The 22,389-nt window shown below is 46.9% G+C and overlaps 2 protein-coding genes across 2 annotated transcripts in view; both read right to left on the reverse strand.

Annotated features, from left to right (window-relative positions):
• Positions 1-74, reverse strand: part of LOC134480733 (uncharacterized histidine-rich protein DDB_G0274557-like) — a 10,455-nt gene extending 10,381 nt beyond the window's left edge. Inside the window, exon 1 of the mRNA XM_063270054.1 lies at positions 1-74. This exon is cut by the window's left edge and continues 39 nt beyond it. Coding sequence (XP_063126124.1) covers positions 1-74 — 74 coding nt within the window.
• A 6,016-nt stretch (positions 75-6,090) lies between these two features.
• Positions 6,091-22,389, reverse strand: part of Ypel2 (yippee-like 2) — a 57,534-nt gene continuing 41,235 nt past the window's right edge. Inside the window, exons 3-5 of the mRNA NM_001108286.2 lie at positions 16,119-16,162; positions 14,398-14,506; positions 6,091-10,420 (exon numbers count right to left, since the gene is read on the reverse strand). Coding sequence (NP_001101756.2) covers positions 10,331-10,420; positions 14,398-14,506; positions 16,119-16,162 — 243 coding nt within the window. The 3' untranslated portion in view covers positions 6,091-10,330. The remainder of the gene's footprint in view (positions 10,421-14,397; positions 14,507-16,118; positions 16,163-22,389) is intronic.

Genomic DNA, 22,389 nt, shown 5'->3' on the forward strand with positions numbered 1-22,389 from the left:
TTCAATATGGCATAGGCTCTTCGGTCTGATGCACGCACGCCCTTTTGGAGGCAAGCCTCCCTCAAGTTAAACATGGATTTCACCAATGCAAGAGAAGTATCTTGATGCTCTGGATACAACTGGTCAATATCAGTCCTCTACCACACATCTCTTTCCAGGATGACTGCCTAACCCCTTTGTTAAACAGAGATGCACGCCCTCAGGTCCTTCCTACAAAGAAGCCTCCAGAAGGTCAGTGGCTTTTCCTCTCCTGCAGTCTTTGCTGTCAGATGGCGGGCATTATCCTTGGTAAACAGTTTCTTTTATAATATCATTGAGATCTAAGACAAAATTAAATCAGAACATTGGCTATGTCTCATTGCCATGGAAACAACATCAGGCTTGAGTGGCTCCAGAAGATGTGGGTGCAGGGAAGTAAAGGATTGGATACTGGACAAGGCTAAAGCAAGGTTTCCTGTTAGATCAGCACCAGTTTGGGTCGCACACACACCGTGTTCAACAAAGAGCTGTGCCACCAGCAGGATAATTCAGACTATAGCTTCGATGTCCATAGAGGACTGGGTGGGTACAGAACACACCAGGCAAATGAAGGACATCTCATTCCACTTTTGTAAAGTATGCTGCAGACTCTATTAAGGCTGGAGCTGGGGGAAAGACATGAACAACCGCACATTTCAAGAACTTTCTGTAGAAGCCTCTTTGCTTCGGCAGATGGAAACCAAAATTTCCCCCAAGAAACTCTTTTATTAAGGACATAAACAAAGCATTTCTGATTCCTTAGCTTGGCTGCTTGGCTTGTGTGGCTTCACTCTGGAGAAGTGGCCCAGAAGTCGGGGGTTCTCGGGGGAGGCTACGGGAGTACGTTTGACAGTATTGTCAAGTTTGACAGTGTCTCTCTTCTCCAGTGTGGTACAGGTATAATGAGCTAATTTTGATTTCCTTAAGACCACGGAAAGTAGTGCCCATCAGAACCGGGAATGATTTTCAGATCCCCCCTCATCCTCCTCCATCGCCTTTAAAGTCATTGGTCCTGTTTTAATGGTGCTTGGGATAGAACCCAGGTCTCATTTAAGCTGGGTAAGTGCTCTGCTGTAGAGCTATGCCTCCTGCTCTGTTTGTGCATGCTCGCTTGTAAAGGTCTGGTTGGGTAGCTCTGAGCCTCATGCCACTATGCTAGCAGGCCCAGAACTTGCAAGTGGGTGCTACCTCCTTGGAGACCTGAGGTTAGAGGAATGAGTGCTATACCTACTTGTCAGCATTGTCCTTCACAATGAGTTACACCACATAAAGGAATGCACATGCCAATGTCTATTTGTGCCAGGTACTACAGGTGTTACTGTGTTTGACCTCCTTTTTGGTTGATTTGTATAATTAATTGATTGATGCTTTCTCTGTGTAGCCCTGACCATCCTGTAGACCACCCCTGCAGACCAGGCTAGCCTCAACCTCAGAGATCCACCTGCCTCTGCATCCTGAGTGCTGGGATTAAAGGCCACCTGTATTTGACCTCTGGCGCTGGCATCCGAGTCACAGATTGCAGTAGTTTTCTCAGAGAGAAGTGTCTATGCGGTCACTTGACATCTGTATATCCTCCTATGAACACCAGAGTCAGTGTTCTTTTTTTTTTTGGTTCTTTTTTTCGGAGCTGGGGACCGAACCCAGGGCCTTGCGCTTCCTAGGTAAGCGCTCTACCACTGAGCTAAATCCCCAGCCCCCAGAGTCAGTGTTCTTATTTGAGTCTGATGACTTCTTTTGTGTATGTCCTGGGAGTTTTGTTTGCTGCTTTGAATGTAGTATGGGGTGGCCACAAAAGAATGGCCTTGTCCCTGCTTCCCAGGTGCTGCGATCACAGTCCTCCTTCACTGCCCTCAATTTGACTCTGAGTTCATGAACTTGAGATAAATCATCAACACTATTCTAGTCCCGCCAAAACAACACATAATTGTTCTGACACGGATTTCAAATGACTTGCTAAGCACCTTCAGAAAATTAGCTTTTCTGGCTGTTCTATTAAAATGATTCTCATATCACTTGGAAATTAGAAATCTCTTCATGTGACATATGACATTTAATTTTTTAAAAAGTAATCTCGAGACGAAGAATCTCCGTATACAGTCCGTGTTGCCCTTGAACGTTTAGTCCCCTGGCCTCTGTCTTGCTTCCAGCTGGGATTATACGGGGTGTACCACCAAGTCTGTTGTTAGTGAACTTCTCCTGGGCAGACAGAAACATCTCCCACCTGCCAAATACAGTTTCAAAGAAAGACCCAAGTAACCATTACACCAAGATCCAAGTTTGAGAACCAGTGAGTTTGCTGGGCTTACTTACAGAAGCATGGGTGAGGGGTCACCCAAACAACCAGACCATTGAAAAGTGTCTCCCCCAATTGCTACATAGATGATATCATCCACTTAGTTAACCCCTGCTCTCCACACACACACACACACACACACACACACACACAGACACACACACACACACAGACACACACACACAGACACACACAGACACACACAGACACACACAGACACAGACACAGACACACACACACACACACACACACACACACACACTTTATTGAACCTTCCCAGACTTTGAGACCACCAGTGGTGTAGACAGGATTACAGATAGCTGGAAGGGATTATAGATGTCATGGGAAGGAGTGTCTGCAATCTCAGAAGAGGGTTTTGTGACCTTCTCCACCCCCTCCTAGGAGGGAATCCAACAGGCCGAACTGTAAGGGCACGTATAAGCTACTTTGATGGAACTGGATGTTATGCACAAAATCAGCCTCTTGTCTTGTTCCACAAGAGTCTGGCACCTTCGATCGCCAGATACTGAGATATCTTACTTTCAGATGCTGAAATTTTGGGTTAAATATCAATCATTCTTAACTGAAAGCAACATTTTTTCCTCTCTCCAAACAAGAAAACAATAATTGTCAGCCAGGCAGTAGGGGCGCATGCCTTACTTAATCCCAGCTCTCGGGGAGGCAAAGGCAGAGGATCTCTGTGAGTTCAAGGCCAGCCTGGACTACAAATTGAGTTCCAGGACAGTCAGGGCTGTGGCACAGAGAGATCCTGTCTGGGAAAAACCAAACCAAACAGCAACAAAAAAAACACCAATCAACATTCCTTTAAACAATGCCAGACTTTCTCTGTTGTTACCTGCCAGTAGTTAAAAGGCAGGATTTCTCTCAGGTCCTAGACCTAAGGGCAAATGCCATCTTGATGGTCCCTCTCTACAGCACTTTTTTTTTTTTTTTTTTTTTTTAGGACAGGATTCATCACTGAACTGGCTAGCCAAAAGCATGGTCCTTTTCATTTTGTTGAGACAGACACATACTCATCTCAGGCAGGACACAAACTTGGCTTGTCTCCGAGGACAGCCTTACCACTTGTCATTCTCCAGCATGGTTCATCCAGTGCTGGGAATCAAACCCCTAGGCTGCTACTTGCTGATCCTGCACTTTTGTTGGGCTGCCTCCCTACTCTCTAGACTTGGAAATTCTAGACATTAAGCACTTTTGATTTTGCTGAAGATTAAGGGGAAGAGCTGGAGGGGAGAGAAGAAAACATCCATGATATTTTGAGTGTGAGATTTAACATTGGTCAAAGGTGTCATGGTGAGCTGGTGCTCCACACAAGGTGGCTTTAGAAGCTGTCCTGTAGTTTGGTTTGAGACAGGGTTTCTCTGTGTAGCCTCAAGCTGTCCTGGAACTCACCCTGTAGACCAGGCTGGCCTGGAATGTAGAGAGATCCATCTGCCTCTGCCTCCCAAGATTAAAGACACATGCTACTACCACCCAGCCTTAAAGGTTTTTGGTTTTTTGTTTCGTTTTCCTTGTATTTTGAGATGCCACACTGCTGTCCTGGCAGGTCTCATAGAAACCTTCCCATCCCATTCTTCCCAGTGCCAAGATTACAGCATGAGCCACCAGGTCTACAAAAATCCCTGCTTTGCCCTGGGGATTCTTTCATGGTCTCAGAGCTTTGGTTTCCTCATTTTTAAATGGAAGAATCATTGTGAAAACAAAAGTGTGGAGAGCACAGATCAGCCGAGGTTGACAGATTGCTCCACAGGAAGCCATCGCTGGCTGAAGGTGAGAGACTCAGGTTTAGAACCGGAGCTGGACCTTTGGTCCCAGCACTAGGGAGGTAAATCTTTGAGATCTAGACCATCCAAGCCTACATAGTGAGACCCTATCTAAAAATAAAACGGGCTAGAGAGACCGCCCAGCAGTTAAGAAGAGTACTTGCTGAGGACCCAGGTTCAATTCCCACTGACAATTATCCCTAACCCCAGTTCCAACAGTCCAAAAGGGCACAGATACACATAAGGTAAAATAAATGAATCAAAAAAATAAAAACCATCCGAACCCACCATGAACCACAGTATAGGGAAAAACTCAAGAGTCCGAGAGCTGCTTCAAAAAAAAAAAAAAAAAAAAAAAAAAAAAAAAAGGGCTGGAGAGATGGCTCAGCGGTTAAGAGCACTGACTGCTCTTCCAGAGGTCCTGAGTTCAAATCCCAGTAACCACATGGTGGCTCACAACCACCTGTAATGAGATTGGATGCCCTCTTCTAGAGTGTCTGAAGACAGCTACAGTGTACTGATATATAATAAATAAATAAATCTTCAAAAAAAAAAAAAAAAAAAAAGAGTCCGAGAGCTGGAGAGACAGCTCAGAGGCTAAGAGACTGCTCTTCCAGAGGTCCTGAGTTCAATTGCCAGCAATAACATGGTGGCCCATAATCACCTGTAATGGGATCAGATGTCCTCCTTGGGTGTGTCTGAAGACCGTGACAGTGTACTCAAATCGTTTGGAAATAACAAACCAACAAAAACAAACCGAAGAGTCATGGAGTCAGATGTGTCGCTTACTGAACCCCTCGGTTTAAAGAAACCAGGGCAATCAGCCATGTGTGGCTTTCTTGTAGGGTGGTGTCAGGAGTGGCTGAGATTAGACCCCAGCTCAAGGTTCTGCAAGCAAAGCCAGGAGTCACGGGTCAGGCGGGAGACCCAGGCACTTGTGCTCTGCCCTCACAGCCTCAGGCCCTGGAGATCCACCTCAGGCAGCAAGAGATTAAAACAAGGGTGCAGCCCGGGACTGGCTGTCTGCTGCACATATTTTTCCTCATCTCTGTCCACAAAAGGCAAACAAGAGATGATAACCAAAAGTCTACTGAAGCAAAACAGGTCACAGTTAGGAGATAGTGTGCTCAATGACAAGAAAAAGACAATGGCAGCTGGACCCCAACGATGGGTGGGAAGTGAGTGGGGGTGGGGGGGACTGTGTGTGCAGATGTGCATGTGTATGGATATGTGTGAGCAGATATTCCTGTGTTCCTAGCCTGCACTAAGGGCATGGATTCTAGTATGTTTATTCTTAAAAAGGCACCAGTACATGTAAGTGCACATTACTGTAGTTTCTTTTTTCTTCTTTTTTTTTTTTTTTTTTTTCCCGGAGCTGGGGACCGAACCCAGGGCCTTGCGCTTACTAGGCAAGCGCTCTACCATTGAGCTAAATCCCCAACCCCACATTACTGTAGTTTCAAATAACTACATACATGTTCAAGACTTCATGCTTGTAAAATATGAACAGCTGGGTTACTTCAGTAACAGATTTGTTAGTGCTTGTAATCTCAACTTAATACTTGAACAAGATTTGACTTTTATTCATGTATTATAACATGTATTTATCGCCCACTGTCAGCATGTCCCCTTCCTAATGCAATCTTATATTCAAAGACAATGATGTCATCAGAGAAGCTTCTAGACGGGTCATGGCAGAGATAAGTGGGTAAAGGTCATTTTGCACTTCTGATAGCTAAGGCCATGAGAAAACGTGCAGACGAACAGGAGACCTAAGAGTCATTCATTAACTGGCTTGCTGTCCTTAGGGGAAATATCCTTTAAGGCATCATCTAACAGGTTCATGCTCAGGGTTAGACAGATGGCCTCCTGCAGGCTTCCCAATAATATAAATGTTAAATGTCAAGACACACACACACACACACACACACACACACACACACACACACACACACACACAAACGGTATCAAAGAAAACAGATGTTCTCCCAAGAGTTAGTATTTCAAAACTTTATTTTCTCAAATGAGCACCAACACAGATCAGCAATAACAGAAATAACGCACTTCTTACTAATACTGAATCATTATTATGTACAAATACCGGAAGGAGGTGAAGACAAATTATTCAAAAACAATCGCCTTCGTTATTGAAGCAAAGTGACCTGGGAAAAGAATTCCCACCCAAGAAAGGAAAAAAAAGAAAAGAAAAACAAAAGCAATCCCAAACCCAACAAATACAGTTTGTAAACAGACAGACAGACAGACAGACAGACATATCCATGGTGCACAGTCTCTGCAGGCTGGGAAAGGGAAACTGACTCCTGTTCTCACCAAACCACCGTAAGATGCTGGGCAGCTCTAACCCAGGAGGACAATGCCTTTCTGGTACATTTCATGACTGTATAGTAAGTAATTTTATTAATCATTTTAAAAGCAATCTTTCCCAGTCATAGAACTAGCATTTCCATTGAGGCAGATTTTTTTAAATACAAAAGTTGTGTTCAAGATTTGATTTGCCAGCCTCTGCCTGAATCCCAAGCAATCTGACCTTAAAAAAAAACCAAACCAAAACAAAACTATTTTGTTATTAATGTCCTTTTAACCTGAACTAGTTAACATCTAATATGACATGGCTTCTAGAACAACCAGAGCCCAGGGATGTGAGGCTGATCCGCTCCCATCTCGGAAGCACAAACTCTGGCTTCTCTTCACAGATTTGCTTCACTGGCTGTAGAAGCTGAACACAGGGAGGAAGAGGAACTCGCCACAGCTCCACTCAGGGAAAGAAAATCTTGCTTCAGGCTGTTGGTCCACTCACATATGAAAACCAGAGACGGAAAACTCTGTGCCCAAGGTGTAAACTGTAGTTCATAGTGTCCTCAGTAGGAAAGAAAATAGAAAACACACACACACACACACACACACACACACACACACACACACACACACACACACACACACACTCACTCTATTCCAATTTCTTGGAAGTTCTCCCAACTACAGTAATTACTCCTAAGTTGTTACTACTAAGCTTGTTTCTTTTCTAGCCAATACTGGGCAAGAAAGTATCAGTTCACAACCTGGTAATTTACTAGTCTGTTCTGCTGGGTAAAAATGCAAACAGAAAACTGCAAAAAATGTTTTAAAGCCTCAATCCGTTTTATAGTGACAGGTCCTTAAAGAAAAAAGTATCTTGATGATTATCCTTTCCCTTAAAATATAAGGAACACAGAGGAAGCTATAGAATTGAAAATAAAAGTGCTCTCAGGGGGTCTGAGAATACAGCACCAAATATATTATTTAAAAAATTAAATATTATTTACAAAAGTATATTTCACAAGCAACTGTATAGATATATATATATATATATACTTGGGAATCTCATAAAGGGGATACCTCTTTTATACACCAGCTAAGATTTTGACTTTATCTACACAATCTGTCACAGGAGCTGGGGCGGTCCTCAGCCAGGTGCAGCCGAGAGCTGTGAGGATCAAGCTTGGTTATACTTGACTCATGTGGATTTACTCAGCAGCAGCCTGGGGAGATATGGAGGTGGGGGTGGGGTGGATGTATTCCAGGGTGGCCACAGCCCCATCACCCACAGTGGCGCAGGGCAGACGCAGGGCAGACGGAATGAGCGCTGGTCAGCTAGACTTCAATTCAAAATGAAGGTAGCTGGCAGCTGAGGGACAAACCTTCAGGTCTTCCCTCCCTTTCTCCTCTCCTCTGTCCTTGGCCTGCCCCTGCCCAAGTTCACCTGATCAACTTCCCATTCCCTGAACCTATGTGGAGTGAAGGGATGAGGTCTTTGGTTATGCTGAGTCAATCATTTGGTGAGGAGAAAAAAAAAAAATAAAGGGACTGACTGGAGGCCTAGGGTGCGTGAGTCTCTGCCGCCCGGCTACAGACTCGCTAATACTGCTAAGTGTTAGGTAGACAAGCCGTGAGTGGAGCTAAGAATGGTCTAAGAAGCACTTTTGGTTTCACCGTTACAAAGGGAAGCCTGATGAGTTTTGGTCCCGCCCCCAAACTTGTGGTTCAAGGACCCTGCGCCTAGGACAAACAGTGGCACGCTGGTCTCCTTTCTCGGCCCCATGAGGATTCCAGGGCACCACTGATCCAGTTTCTACATGTCACCAACTTTCGTTTTAAACAAACTACCTAGGTTTAACCCCCACCCCTCATTTAAAGGAAAAAAAAAAGGGGGGGGGACTTGTAGTATACAGCTAGGTATTCCCTGAGCAAAGGGTCTAATCAATCTACATGAAGGCCACATCCTCGGACAGGATAAAGAGGGACAGTGGATGACTCTTGGAGCTGGCACACCAGCTCAGGAATGTGAAAGTGGGAAAACTGTCACTGGCGACCTGAGCCTGAGGGCCACAGGTGGTTTTTCCTGGAACCAAAACCTGAGATCCTTGTGCGCCTCAGTGGGCCTTTCAGTCCAGTGGGTGGGTGGGGTGAGGCTAAGCTAGTCTTCCAGGGCCCAGGACAAGTAGACTGGAGGAACAAAATTCGGTTTCTAGGACTCCTTTTGTGTCCCAGAAGTCAGGCAGTCTACTGAGCTGGCTCGCTTTCTATTGCCCTGACAAGTCTCAATTTGTCAATTTCCAGAGCAGGACACGAGGGACAAAGCCATGTCCACCACAGCTCTCTCCTTGTTGGGAATTTGGTTCTGCTGAAGATTGGGACCGGTGGGTTGGCTTAACCTTAACCAATGCTATAATACAGGTTCTTACCTCAGTGAGCTCCCTCTTTTCTTGGGCTTTTTCCCAGAGGTGAGTTTTTCCTGTAGGACCAGCCTAGTTAGAGAACCAGATGCTAAGAAGTACCTAATAAGCCCGTATTTTAACATTATTTTCTGCCTAATAATAAACGAAATAGATTCCAACAAGTTTCAGTCATGATCCACATAATAGCTGGATTGCTGTAAACTGCCTTCACAGTGTTGAATACAGTTCTTTTTCACTTCAAGAGACTCAGGGATTTCTCTCTCCCCATCCCTAAATTCAAGGAAGCTTGCGTGGGGTGGTAAAGGACTAATATTGAATCCATAATCCCTCCCCACTGCTGGAACATTCTGTCAAAAGCTGTCTCTCTTCCTAGGACACTCAGGTCTAAGACTAGAGGCTTGAGGGATGGAGTCGTGGATCTGTTTCCCGGGTTATGGTGATGGAACTGGAGGGGGTAAAGAAACCCAAACCCAGAAACACTAAGCACAAAGAATTGCTGGTCCCACGGAAGCTACTGAACATCTGAAAGACGTGCCAAGCCTGGCTCAAATCTGAACTCTTCCTCCTTGCCCCTGCTACATTGCTCTCGTAGAACTGCTGACAGGTTCTCAGCTTTTACATTTCCTGCTTGCTCTCAAGGAGCTCCCACGCTACTACAACCCCTCCCGGTCCTGTTCCTGGTTCTCCTCCATTACCGATTTTTACTGTGTTTCAAGCTAAATAGGGCATTTGCATCTCGAATCTTTTCCTGAAACCTACAACAGCCAAGAAGGCCCAGAAAAGGTGATCGCCCAGGAGGGGGAGGGCAGAGTCACTAAGACCCATTGGGTTTTACTCTCAACCCCCATTTACTTTAGCAGGGCCTTCTTCAGTCCAGGCCCAGAATGCCAGGGTCTTGCCCTGAGCTAGAATCAGGGCTGCTTCTTGTGCTAACCCGCTGTCCTGGCACATCTGATGCTAGGGCAGGAGTTTGTCAACAGAGAGAACAAAAGCCATGAGGTATTTTTTTCCCTCTTTGTCCTTTTTGAAGGAGTCAATTATTTCAAGCCTAAGTTGCCAGGTCTCCAAGAGCAGTACAGTTTTGTTCCACCCTCCTGCCCCTTCCCCAATCCCAGGACTCTCAGGTTCCCCTTTTCTGGTCCTCATGCCACTGTTCTGACAGGCCATTAGGCAGCTCTCTCGTGGGCGGGGGGACCCCCTTCTCAAGGCAGGCTGCCACCGTGCAGCCAAGGGTCCGTTCCGCTCATAACTGTTTTCAGCCAACACTAGAACAGAGAAGCCGAGATCAACTCACAAACAGATACAAAGCAAAGAGACAGAGAGACAGTGATTTAGAGGCCAGTCACCAAAAATGATGGCGTCAGGGTGGGAGGATGCCCCCTGATGGCAAGGCCCCTACGTAGATGGAACTGAGTGCGTTCAGTCACTCTCTCACGCTTGGGTAGAATGTTCAATTGGGTGGCATTCGCTGGATGCTGGACCGGATGGATGCTATCAGGTCAGTCCCAGCCATTGTCCTTGATCATGTGTGCGAGTTCAATGATGTATTTGCCTTCTTTATACTTCTGACTGCTTTCAAAAGCGTGTTCCTATAAAACAGAGACACCAAGTGACCGAAGGCAAAGATGACCGCAGAGACACAGAAGCAGTGATGGGACTGATGGCAGGCGCCTGGATGGCCGAGATCAACTCACAAACACTCAGGTGCACCAAACACTCCAGCACACAGACAGCCCGAGTTCCTGTTCTTAGCAGCACGACTGAGGGGACATCTGTATATCCTCAGTATCATCACAAATTTATTCTGGATCATTCCTCTTTTAAACACCTTTGCTCAGATGTCACCTCCCCACTTCTCAACCTGAGATGCCAATTTCACCTGCAGCACCGTGGCCTCTCTTCCCAACACCTTCCTTATCTCCATTCTCAGTGCTCCTTCCTCTCCAATACCCACAAGTATGCAACTTTCCGTTGCCAGTAAGAACTTTAAGCAGAAATGTCTTGCTTTGCACACTGCTGTATTCCTAGAAGACTAAAGCCAGATAAGAGGCCCTCAGTAAACAGATGAAAGGCAGTTGCTGAATCTGGAAGACAGTTTGGGAGCACTGGAGTTGAGGGCAACCTTGGTTTCATGTGAAGTTTCTTGGTTTCTTTAAAAAAAAAGGGGGGGGGGCTGGGGATTTAGCTCAGTGGTAGAGCGCTTACCTAGGAAGCGCAAGGCCCTGGGTTCGGTCCCCAGCTCCGGGAAAAAAAAAAGAACCAAAAAAAAAAAAAAAAAAGTCCTGGCCAGGTGGCGCACACCTTTGATCCCAGCACTCGGGAGGCAAAGGCAGGCAGGTAGGTCTGTGTGAGCTCTAGGCCGGCCCAGGCTACATAGTGATCCCTGTCTTAAGCTGATGACCGTTTACAAACACACACGCGCACGCACACACACGAGGTGAGCTCTTTCTTTAGGGAACTGGGATTTCTGAAGCCTACTAGAAGTCTTCCTCACAGACATTTCATGTTTCCATGTTATTTCCATTAGTTTCTTAGAGCACGGGGAAGCCTGGTTATCATCTTAAGATGTACTTGTCATGCTAAGTAGGATAGCAAGAGAAACCAGTGCTGAGGTCAACCAGGCCTTATTTTCTGCTCTCACTGTTTCTGTGTCAGGCGAGAATCAAGTGTTTTTCTTTCAGTGCTGTTCTCCAGGGTGATAGACATTGCTTGAACCCCTGAGCTGCAGAACCTCCTCCCACCCACCCTCCCCACCTACCCGCCAGGTTGCTTCCACCCCTGTGGAGCCTCTCAGCGAGGCCCACAGAAAGCTATCCTGCCCATGTGACTATCTCACATGCAGTGACAAGGCACACAGGCATTTGTGCATTATCCCAGAACACTGGTCCCTGGAGTCACTCGGGTAATGACTGAGGCACAAGCAGTAGACAAGAGGCTCTTCTGGCTGAGCCTCTGAGGTCAGCAAGAAACCAGCTGTTAAGTAAGTTCTGACAAAACATTGATATGAACTACAGGTTTTTTGTTTGTTTGTTTTTTGTTTTTGTTTTTCAAGACAGGGTCTCTCTGTGTATCCCTGGCTGTTCTGGAACGCAGAGGTTGGTCTGTTTCTGCCTCCCAAGTGCTAGGATCAGAGGCAGGCGCCTCCACAGCCTAGTGGGGCATTACTAGAGAACTACAACTTCTATTTCAGAACCCGGAATTTAAGTGTCTTGTTGAGTGAAGAATCAATCTACAAAGTGAGGAGGAAGAGCCCAGAGAATGTGCGAACACTCCATACACACAACTGTGGATTCAGCAGAATTTCCCTGATACTTCATTGTTCCCTGGCACCGTGTATGACTCGTGTGTGTGTGTGTGTGTGTGTGTGTGTGTGTGTGTGTGTGTGTGTGTGTGTGTGTGTGTGTTGTGTGTCTGGAGAGTAAGAATACCAGGGTGAGTTTTACTTAGCTACCAAGGGGCATTCCGGAAAGGATACAGCCTGGGCTACACAGTGAGTCCCCAGCCACCCTGTGATACAGGGCTTTCCTAGTAAATAGAATTAAGGAAAAACAAATCCACCTGCCCACCGGCACCCATGACGGTGGCACTGGACTCCAGCAAGAAGAGTCAGTAATCTGGTCAGTCTCTGAAACTGCTCACGTAACCAACTGATTAGTTACTCAGTCAGTGTCTATAGCAGAGGTTCTCAACCTATAGGTCATAAGCCCTCGGGCAAACCTCCAAAAATATTCACGTCATCATTCACAACAGCAGCAAAATCAACAGTCATACGGTAGCAACAAAAATGATTTTATGCGGGGCTGGAGGGATGGCTCAGTGGTTAAGAACACCGACTGCTCTTCCCAAGGTCCTGAGTTCAAATCCCAGCAACCACATGGTGGCTCACAACCATCTGTAATGAGATCTGATGCCCTCTTCTGGTGTGTCTGAAGACAGCTACAGTGTACTTATATATAATAAATAAATAAAATACTTAAAAAAAATGATTTTATGCTTGGAGGGTCATCACAACATGTGGGTCACAGCATTAGGAAGGTTGAGAGCCACTGCTCTGTGAGGGCTGTTCCATAGGTTTGTTAAAATACCAATATTGAGGAGAACAGAATCGGGTATACCAAGGTGATCAATACAGGCATCAGATGCTCCCTACCGTCCTCCCCACCATCGTGATAGGCAGTGGATGCCATCTTTTCCCCTCTCCTGAGGCTGGGGATCAAACTCAGGGCTGCTAGGCAAGTACTCTCTACAGCACTCGCTCGCATTAAGTTTCTAGGCAACGGCTTTTTTATAAAATTGTCAGATCACCCAACCTGAACCTCAAGCAACAAATGAAAAACCAACTCAGGGTTATCTCCTCCTCTCATCCAGCATCTCACTGGATGAAGCAGCCCTGGGATCAACAGAACTGCAATCACGTACATGGTGGTACGTATTCGCAATGACTGCTTGTGGGGGACTGAAGAGAAAGGACCCAATTTTCAGGCCAATCTGGCCCTTAGTGAGACCTAACACCACTGCCACCTCACAGCCCCATTTATTTCCCTGAATAAACTTTTATTTATTATTTTTAGAGATTTTATTAGTTCCACAGCAAGGTCAAGCTCCTCCTCCCACCTACTCCCAAATGTTAAAACCACAGGCTTGCACCGCCATGGCCGGGTGGCGCTGTATTGATTAGCCCAGAAAAGGCTGAGTGTGAGCAAAAAAGGTCAGTTAAGAGACAGGGCCCCGTGGGAACCTCATTCTGCTGCTTAGACGGCATTTAAACTAGCTGGTAGCTGTGGAAGCATTGACCATACTTTTGCAGTGACTCAAAGGATACCCACTCAGTTCTGTATCTTGTTAGATGGCTGGCTGACTGGCTATTTCCTGAAACAGGGTTTCATGTGATCCGTCTGGGCCTGTCACCTACCTGCTTTAACCTCTGAAGTGGATGGATTATAAGTGTGTAGGACCACGTTTGGATAGCTGTTTATTTTTGTGTATACATATATACTGGTTTGGGGTCCATGTGTGTGTTTATGTGTGAGAGAAAGAAAAAATGGACGTGTGTTAGCTAGAGGGTTAATGTCAAGTGTCTTTCTCAGTGACTTTTTGGAGAATGTCTCTCACTGACTCAGGAGCTCACTGACCGGCTAGACTGGATGCCCCCAGGATTCTCCTGGTTTATGCCTACCCAGCTCTGGGATTACACACATGTATGGCTGCACCCAGCTTTTACCAAGGGTGCTGGGGGTCGGAACTCAAGTTCTCATGTTTATGGACAAGCATTTTGCCGGCTGAGCCATTTCCCCAGTGCGTTGTTACACAGTAAGCGTTCAGGAAATGCTTTAAGGTCCTGTTAATAAATAAATACGCACATGAACTCCCACAGAACTGTTCTAGGGCAGGTGAAGGAATGAACAGGAGGACTCAGTTACCTATCTCAGTCAAAGGCACGAACTCCCAGGGCCCAGGGCAGCCTTGGAAGAAAGCATCCCTTAACAGGAAGCCTTTTGGTATCTATCCCTCATGGCCCCCTCCCTCCCGCAGAGCCCCCTCCCTCCCTGGCCCTTTCTGTACTTACATATTTCCAGCCCAAAGTGGTTTTGCAGTTTTCACAGTAAATGTCTGCCACGGCATGTAGTCCTGTTAGCAACACCCGCTCTTCTGCAGGCCCACAGCCCACATTAACTCTATGCCAAACAGAGAGAGAGAGAGAGCGAGTGAGCGAGCGGGTGGTTAGTCAGAAGGATAAACAACCATTAGTCATTCAAGCTGAGCTGCTGGCAAAAACCGACTGGACAAGGCTACTCCCAGGGAAGCCAACAGGGAGAAAGAAGAAGCTGGTCTAAAACTGAAATGAAAAACATCCATCTCCTCAAAGGTAACCACATGGAACTGTGGGAATAAATCCTAGATCTGCAAGACCGACTTCTGTGGGCTGACCAAAATAGCACTGGGTGACAGTTTGCTTAGGATTTACATTTTCTGACACAGACTTTTAATCTTGTAACTAAAGAAAAGAAAATTCACATTACACTTCCTTGTTGAGGGGTGGACACATGCATGCTGTGGTGCATGTGTGGAAACAAGGACAACTTTGGGGATGGGTTCTCTCCCCCTAGAGTAAGCTTAGATTTCTAGAGCTCTAACCCTGTTGTCTGTCAGGCTTGGCAGCACCACCTCAGCCATCCCTTCTTCCCTAATCTCGTGACTGAAAGGGAGGGTCACAGCCTTGAGACGTCCACGGGGGTACAGAGGACTAAAGGATACCTGAGACAGTGAGCAAGACCATGTGTTTCCGTCCTTATCATAAGGGCGACTAAGCCTGGAGTATCACCCATGCTTTACAGAATGCCTGTTGCAAGGAAATGTGCTAGATTTCCTTTCACGGTTTATCACGGCCTGTGAGCTCTGTCTTCCTCTCCCAGTCAGAGGCTGTGAATCTCATGTCCATGGCAACAACAGGCAGGGTCAACATCCTCTGTGAAGGGATGAGGCTCTTCTCAAGCCTTCCCCCTAACACACACACACACACACACACACACACACACACACACACACACACACACATACAAAATAACACAAACACTCAATAACACAAACACACATACACACTAACACACACATAATAACACACACAAACACACACAATAACTAACACACACACTAACACATACACACAAACACACATACAATAACACACACACTAACACATACAATCACACACACAATAACACAAACACTCAATAACACATACAATAACACATTAACACACACACTAACACTCAATAACACACACTAACACATACAATAAATAACACACACGCAATAACACACACTAACACACACATACAATAACACACTAACACACACAAACACATACACATACAATCACACACACACAATAACACACACACAAACACAAACACATACATATACAATCACACACACACAATCACACACACACACACACACACACACACACACACACACACACACACACACACACACTCGCCCATCACAAATCTCAGGTCTGGCTGACCCTCATGCTGAAGCTCTAGCAGAGGCCCCTCTAAGTCTTCCCTGGGGAAAGATCCAGTGCCGGAAACACTGTATCGAGCACATTATTTTTAGCTGGAGATGCTGCCAACAAAATCCCCCTAAGGTAACTGACTACCAGCTGTTAATGGGAATGCCCCTAAGGATGTTATTATTATTAATATTACTAAGGCAGAGGTCATTACTGAATCAGAAGTGCCTTCCCCGCCCCTCAAGACAGATACCCCAGTCAGAGACACTCACACTGAGTTGAAGAGGTAGGCTCGCCCTTGACTTCCCTGGAAGGACTGAAATACAAGAAGACAAATCAATAGTTAGACATCCATGTTACTTATTTGGGAAGCTGATTCCAAACCCGACCTTCCATGCAGAAGGGAGCATGTGGCCAGCAAGGAGTCTAGCTGGCAGATGGCATGAGGCATGAGAAGGTGAAGACAGAATAAACAGTTCAGAGATTAAGGCAGTCCACACATATGGGCTATTTTTTTTTACCAGCTCAGGTGACTTGAGGGACAGGGGTACAGATATAAGAGAGTAGCCAGGCTGGTGTGGTGGTGCACTTGGGAAGCTGTGGCCGACCTGGGACATGCTGAGAAAGTTGATCTTTATTTAACAATGCAACTCCAGGTAATTAAATACCCCTCCGTTCTTGACATTGCCTGACAACTCACTGGGAGAATTAATCAGCACTACCTTTCCTGGTTTGATCTGACCAGCTCAGTGCTGGCCGCAGCTTCACACAGTGGATGGGCATGGAAAACCGGTACAGACACTCTGGTTTGCCCTCTTCTTACTCAGACCCCAGCATGAAAACCTGCAGTCTTGCCTTGCTCCTGGTCAGTTCTACCCGCCACAGCAGTTCCAGTGCTACGTGGGGACTCTAGGGCTTCTCGTCTGCTGTGTAAGTGGTCTCAGTGATGCCCACTGAGCAGAATTCTCATTTCAACCTCTAGCTTGGCCTGCCTTCTTTCTGGCTTGTCAGTGGCAGAGGTGACAGGACAGGACAGAAAGGAGCCATGCAATCTGGCATCTACCTCCATTAGCCCAGGCCTTGCTGGGGTTTCCCTCCTCTGGTCTCACTGAGCCCTCCATGTTCCTTCTGAATTGCTGCTGGCATTTTTAACGTGGTATGACAACTGTATCCCAATTTAACTTCCTAGTCAGCTCTGGGGGGGTGGGGTGGGGGAAAGAGTATAAAAACAGACAAGGAAACAAGGAACTCTGAAGAAATCTGGGGCGTCTAGCTGACAGATGACTAGGAAGCACCAGATGGGGGACTCAGATCTGTGCCTAAGACGGCTATTCTGTCAGGAGTGCAGGTCTTCAGGGTCAGGTGGCCAGAGAAAGGCCGACTTCCTGTGGAGAAACTGCTGACAAACAGCTGGATTGCTGGATGCCTTCCTGCCCAGGTGCAGCTCGAGGAGCAACAGAGATTCAGCAGCTGCTGTCCAGACCTGAACCTCGCTTGTGAGACAGCCCAGGGGGCATAAGACCTCCCTCCCAGGCACGATGAAGCTGCTCTAGGAACCATGACCTCTAAAACTGAACACAAAGTCTAGACTGCACAAACTGCCCGAGGGAACGAAAGCTGCCCACTTAGTGACTCCCTCTCTTCTCCTCCAACACTGTGCCCTAGGCTCTAGTCCAGGTTTACCCGGCAGCTTTGCCCACCCTGTTCTCTGACCTTCCCAGAAAGACACAAAGCAACACCTGCGTTCCTGATGCGCCAGGTGCTTTCCTTTTTCTTTGCATCTGGATTTAAATTTTTTAATCAAATTCTTTCTCTATGGTGAGTCTCAGAGGTATGGCTCGAGGCTTCAGGCTCTCCCCAAACCCCGCAACATGTGACTCTGGCACATAATAATTGCTTATTTTATTTTGAAGAGTCTCACTAGGTGGCCCAGACTGGCCTTGAACTCCCAGTAATCCTCCTGCTCCAGCCTCCATAATCCATTATGGGTGTGAGCCATTACAGCCAGCTCAGTCACCATATAAACGTATTCCATTTTTTTCTAATGCTTTTCTTTAAACACTACTGGGGTACATTATTACATGAGTTCTGATGTCTGTATGCCTAGGAAGCCATCGCCACAACCAAGAGTAAGTAAGGATAATCACCAGGCCTGGTGGCAGTGGCTTATAGAACATTTCAGAAAACCAGCTCTGTTTTTGAGGCAGATCACTGGTGCATTTGGGTAGGCTCAAGACATGGGCCACACTGCACCTGGCCCAGCTCTTAGTTGAGGACAAACTAGTCTACATTAGAGTGTTCCCAGGCTAGTGAGGTAACGCAGTGAGGCAAAAGCGAAGGGCAGAGTACTGACCATTCACCTACCCCAGGATTTCCTTGGGCCTCTGAGTCTACCGTTCCCTCTGCTCTGCGTCACTTTCTCCACTATGGCTCCACAGGCAAACCCTGCTGCTTTCTGTCTGCCAAACGTGTAGTTTTGCTAGGTTTTTTACTCAGAGTTATAGATGGTTGTGAGTCATTTGATGTGGGTGCTGGGAACTGAACCCAGGTCCTCTGTAAGAGCAGCAAATGTTCTTACCAAGGAGCCATTATCTCCAGCCTGTAGCACAGTTCTTTTGGAAATTATCCATGCTGTATTAAAAACCAGTTTATTCCTTTTCTTTATTTTGTGCCAGGGTTTCATGTACATAAAACTCAGGCTTCCACAGACTCCCTACACAGCAGCTGTCCTCCTCCTGTCTCCAGCTCTCAGGTGCTGGGATTACAGCATGTAATACCATTCTACCTCTTCCTGAGTTTTTGTGTTTTAAGAATGACCAGAGCTTGGTGTGGTGTCACACACCTTTAATTCCAGCATGTGGCAGGCAGAGGCAGGCAGATTTCTGAGTTCAAAGCTAGCCTGGTCTATAGAATGTGTTCCAGGACAGCCCTCAGAGCTACACAGTGAAACCCTGTCTCAAAAAACCAAAAACAGAATGATCAGAGAAGCCAGTCATGGTACATGCTTTAATCCTGAAAGCGGATCTCTTGGGGGATGGGGTTGGGGGTCTGAGGGCAGCCAGAGCTACAAAGCAAGGCCCTATCTCAAACAACAACAAAAAGATAAGAAAGGGTAATGGGGGCGGGGGGGGGGGGCAGAACCAACTAGTCAACATGTAAATGTATAAAATGGCCAAAAGGTAAAATTGCCAATAACATGAAACGTGATATAAAATAAAGCAATATAATTTAAAAGTTTACTTATGTATACAGATATTTTGTCTGCCTGTATGTCTGCACACCATAAGAGGCATTAGAATGTGAGCCGCCATGTGGTTGCTGGGAATTGAACTCAGGACCTCGGAGGAGCAGCTGGTGCTCTTAACCAGTGAACCGTCTCTCCAGCCCCGTATAAAATTCTTACGTTCACATTCCCTCCAGCGGTGCATTCACAGAATCCACGTACACGCACCTTAAACGGATGCTTGGTGCTTTGCTGCAAGGTCACTTGCACTGGGGATGCCCATATGCTTCAGGGCATTGCCTAGGAGTAACCAGCGCCAGTCTGACACAGACTAAAATTCCTAGAGAGCAGGAGCGGAGGGGAGGATGGGTGGGCAATGAAAACAACCTTCTCAGGTTCACAGGTGGCTCACAGGTATGCCAGGACCGTTCTGCCACGCATGTCTGGTGAGAGTGTGCTGGCAGAAGTCCGGGTCCTGCCAAGGGTTCTGGTCGCAGGCATGGCTGTCCTGGTGGGAACACTTCCTCAGGTAAGGCTGTAGAAGCAGCATCTGCTACCCCGGTTCCTCAGCCTGGCAGCCATAGCCAGATGTTTTATTTTATTTATTTATTTTTTTTATTTTTTTGAGGCATACGTCTGGACGCTCTTCTACCATGGCTTCCACTACCCTGGGGACCCTGCCAACTGAACATCTATGATGAGGAAAACAGACACTGAGAACAACAGGCTTCTTGCAAATAGACACAGACAAGAATAGCCCGGCTGGGCCACTGTATCCTGTGGGGCCCAGCCTAGCCCAGCACAACCTGGCACAGCCTGGTGTTCCCGTGGGTGGGGGTGGTGCTGAGGTGGGGAAGCCGAAAGGGAGCTAAGGAAGCAACTGAAATGAAGCAAACAGAGTTCAGACAGGAGATGCGGAACAGACTGTCAGACACATTTGTTTGCTGTCATTACTGCCTGGCAACAAAGCAGCTCTCTCCCATGTTGTGTGTCAGCCGAGGCTGGTGTGCAGGCCTTCACGAGGGGTTTTTCGGTTTTGTTTTCTTTCCAGCCACACAAAACTTTTCTCCTATCCCTTACAGTACAGCACTGGTTATGGGCCCAACCCTTCCAGCCAGCTCAAAGAAACGGAAAGGGCTTTGACTTTCCTGTTTGGTAGCCAAAACCACTCATTTCTGGCCCTGTCAGGAGTCTGGAAGGCAGCGATTCCTTTTTAAAGTAGAATGGCTGGAGCCCGGTGTGGTGGTACACATCTGTTAACGAGGCAGCAGGAATGCAGGTTTGAGGCCAGTGTGGGCTACACAGCAAGCCCCTGTCTCAAAATGAGTGAAACAAACAGGCTTCTGGCTTGGCAGCACAGAGCTGTAATGGCAGTGGAGGTTAGCAGGGGTGCGGGGAGCAGGTGTGACCTCTGGGAGTGGACGGAGCTCATCTAAGGTATGAATAACTCGACACCCCGGAAGTCACAGGTTCCAAATCTGACAGAACAGCTCCCACTTGATGGGAATCACAAGGCAGTGGGCAGAACAAGGTGAGCCAAACCAAAGTTTCTGTCTCACCGAAGGCTTCTCAGGAGGCCTGAGGGAAGAGATGAAAAGCTGACTCGATCCCTCAAGCCTCTTCTTCTTTGGTAAATTTGATCTTTTGGTCTTAAAAAAAAATTAGTTTTTGTGTCCAAGTGTTTATATAGGTTTGTACACATGCACCACACCTGTGCCTGGTGCCCAGAGGTCAGAAGAGGGCATCAGATCCCCTGGAACTAAAGTTATGGATGGCTGTGCTCCATCATGGGGGTGCTGGGAATCAAATCCAGGTCCAACACAAGAACACCAAGTACTTTGACAGCTCAATCCTTCTCCAGTCTCTCAGAATGACAAAGGTCATAGCCCCCCTCTTTGCAACTAAAGTGAGAGAGAGAGAGAGATATCAGAGGTATCAACCTGGGATAGAATAGGAGATTCTGAGTCAATACTTGAGACATAAAAAGGATGGGAACATGACTTAAATATCATACTCAGCAGATCTTGGTACAGTCACAGGTCGTACAATCATTACTAAGTCCAGAGCGTTCTCATACACCAAAAAGAAATCTCACAGCGCCAGCAGCCAACCATCCTTTCTCTCTCTTGCCTCAGCCTCCGATAGCCAGGTTCATTTCTGGCTAGCGCTGCACAAGGGCACTGTACGTAAGGTGGTTACAGCATCTCACCGGGATGGTCTCGGAACAAAGGAGATTAGTGAGATCTTTTCCCTTGGAATTTTGGCTGGCGCCACCCCTGACCCAGCAGGAAACAGATGTGGTCTGTTATGAGAAAGGGTCAGGTCAGCCACTTTCCTATTATTCCATCTCATTCTTTTCTCTATCATTAATGTCATGGGTTTTCTAGTGTCATTGCAACCGGCTGGACCCGGAGCAAACAGCCTGGACCTCACCCATGATCAAGCATAAGGAGAGGTGGAAGAGTGGGGAGTGGTGAACAACGCTAGAAACACCCAGAATCAGAACTCAAGTGCAGTTTAAAGAAAACAGACGATTAGCTAAGCAGGGGACTTCTCCCATCATTTCTACAAGAACCAAAGGAAACGGACTTCCATGGAAACAGGGGAGACGGCTTAATTATAAAGGAATTTCCTGACTGTGATTTCCACACTGGGACATAGGTTACCAGGAAAGACCGGGATAAAGTAAAGCCATTTTCGTATCTTCATGACTTACCCCGAGTTTCACATAGGGATCTAGAAACCTCAGTGGGGAGAAACCTGGCATGATGACCGTGCCTGTACTCCCGGCACCCGGAGGCAGAGGCAGATGATGAGCCGAGTACCATGTGACCTCGAGCTACAATAGGGAGACTGTCAAACAGAAGGAAAGGAACTCCTGCAGGATGGCCTCCTGGAGGTCCCTCCTCCATGCCTTTGGCTTATGGGTCTGTCTCATTTACCCTCACAGTCTTTTAAGCACACAGAGGAAGGGGTGGTGGTGGTGGTGGTGGAAGGGACTGGTTCTGAAGGAAGGGGTGCACAGGAGGATTGGAGATCTTGGGGGCTTCCATCCACTGCTGGAAGGCAGAGTCAGATGATGCCCCTGCTTACAGTCCAGTGTGCCTGGTGAGAAGAGGTAAAGAGGATGCTGGCAGCTTTGGTGCCTAGGAAACCTTGGACCAGGCTCGCTGGCTGCACATCCTGGGTAAGTCACTTCTGAGCCCCGGGTACCCATATGCAGAAGGGTTTTGAAAACAGTGCTTACTCCATGATGTACTAGACAAGGAGATGTGATCGTTAAGTGCATGTGTGTATACAGTAGGTATGCAGCCTGCTTC

The sequence above is a fragment of the Rattus norvegicus genome, chromosome 10 (genome assembly GCF_036323735.1).
Source record: "Rattus norvegicus strain BN/NHsdMcwi chromosome 10, GRCr8, whole genome shotgun sequence".
NCBI classification, from domain to species: Eukaryota; Metazoa; Chordata; class Mammalia; order Rodentia; family Muridae; genus Rattus; species Rattus norvegicus.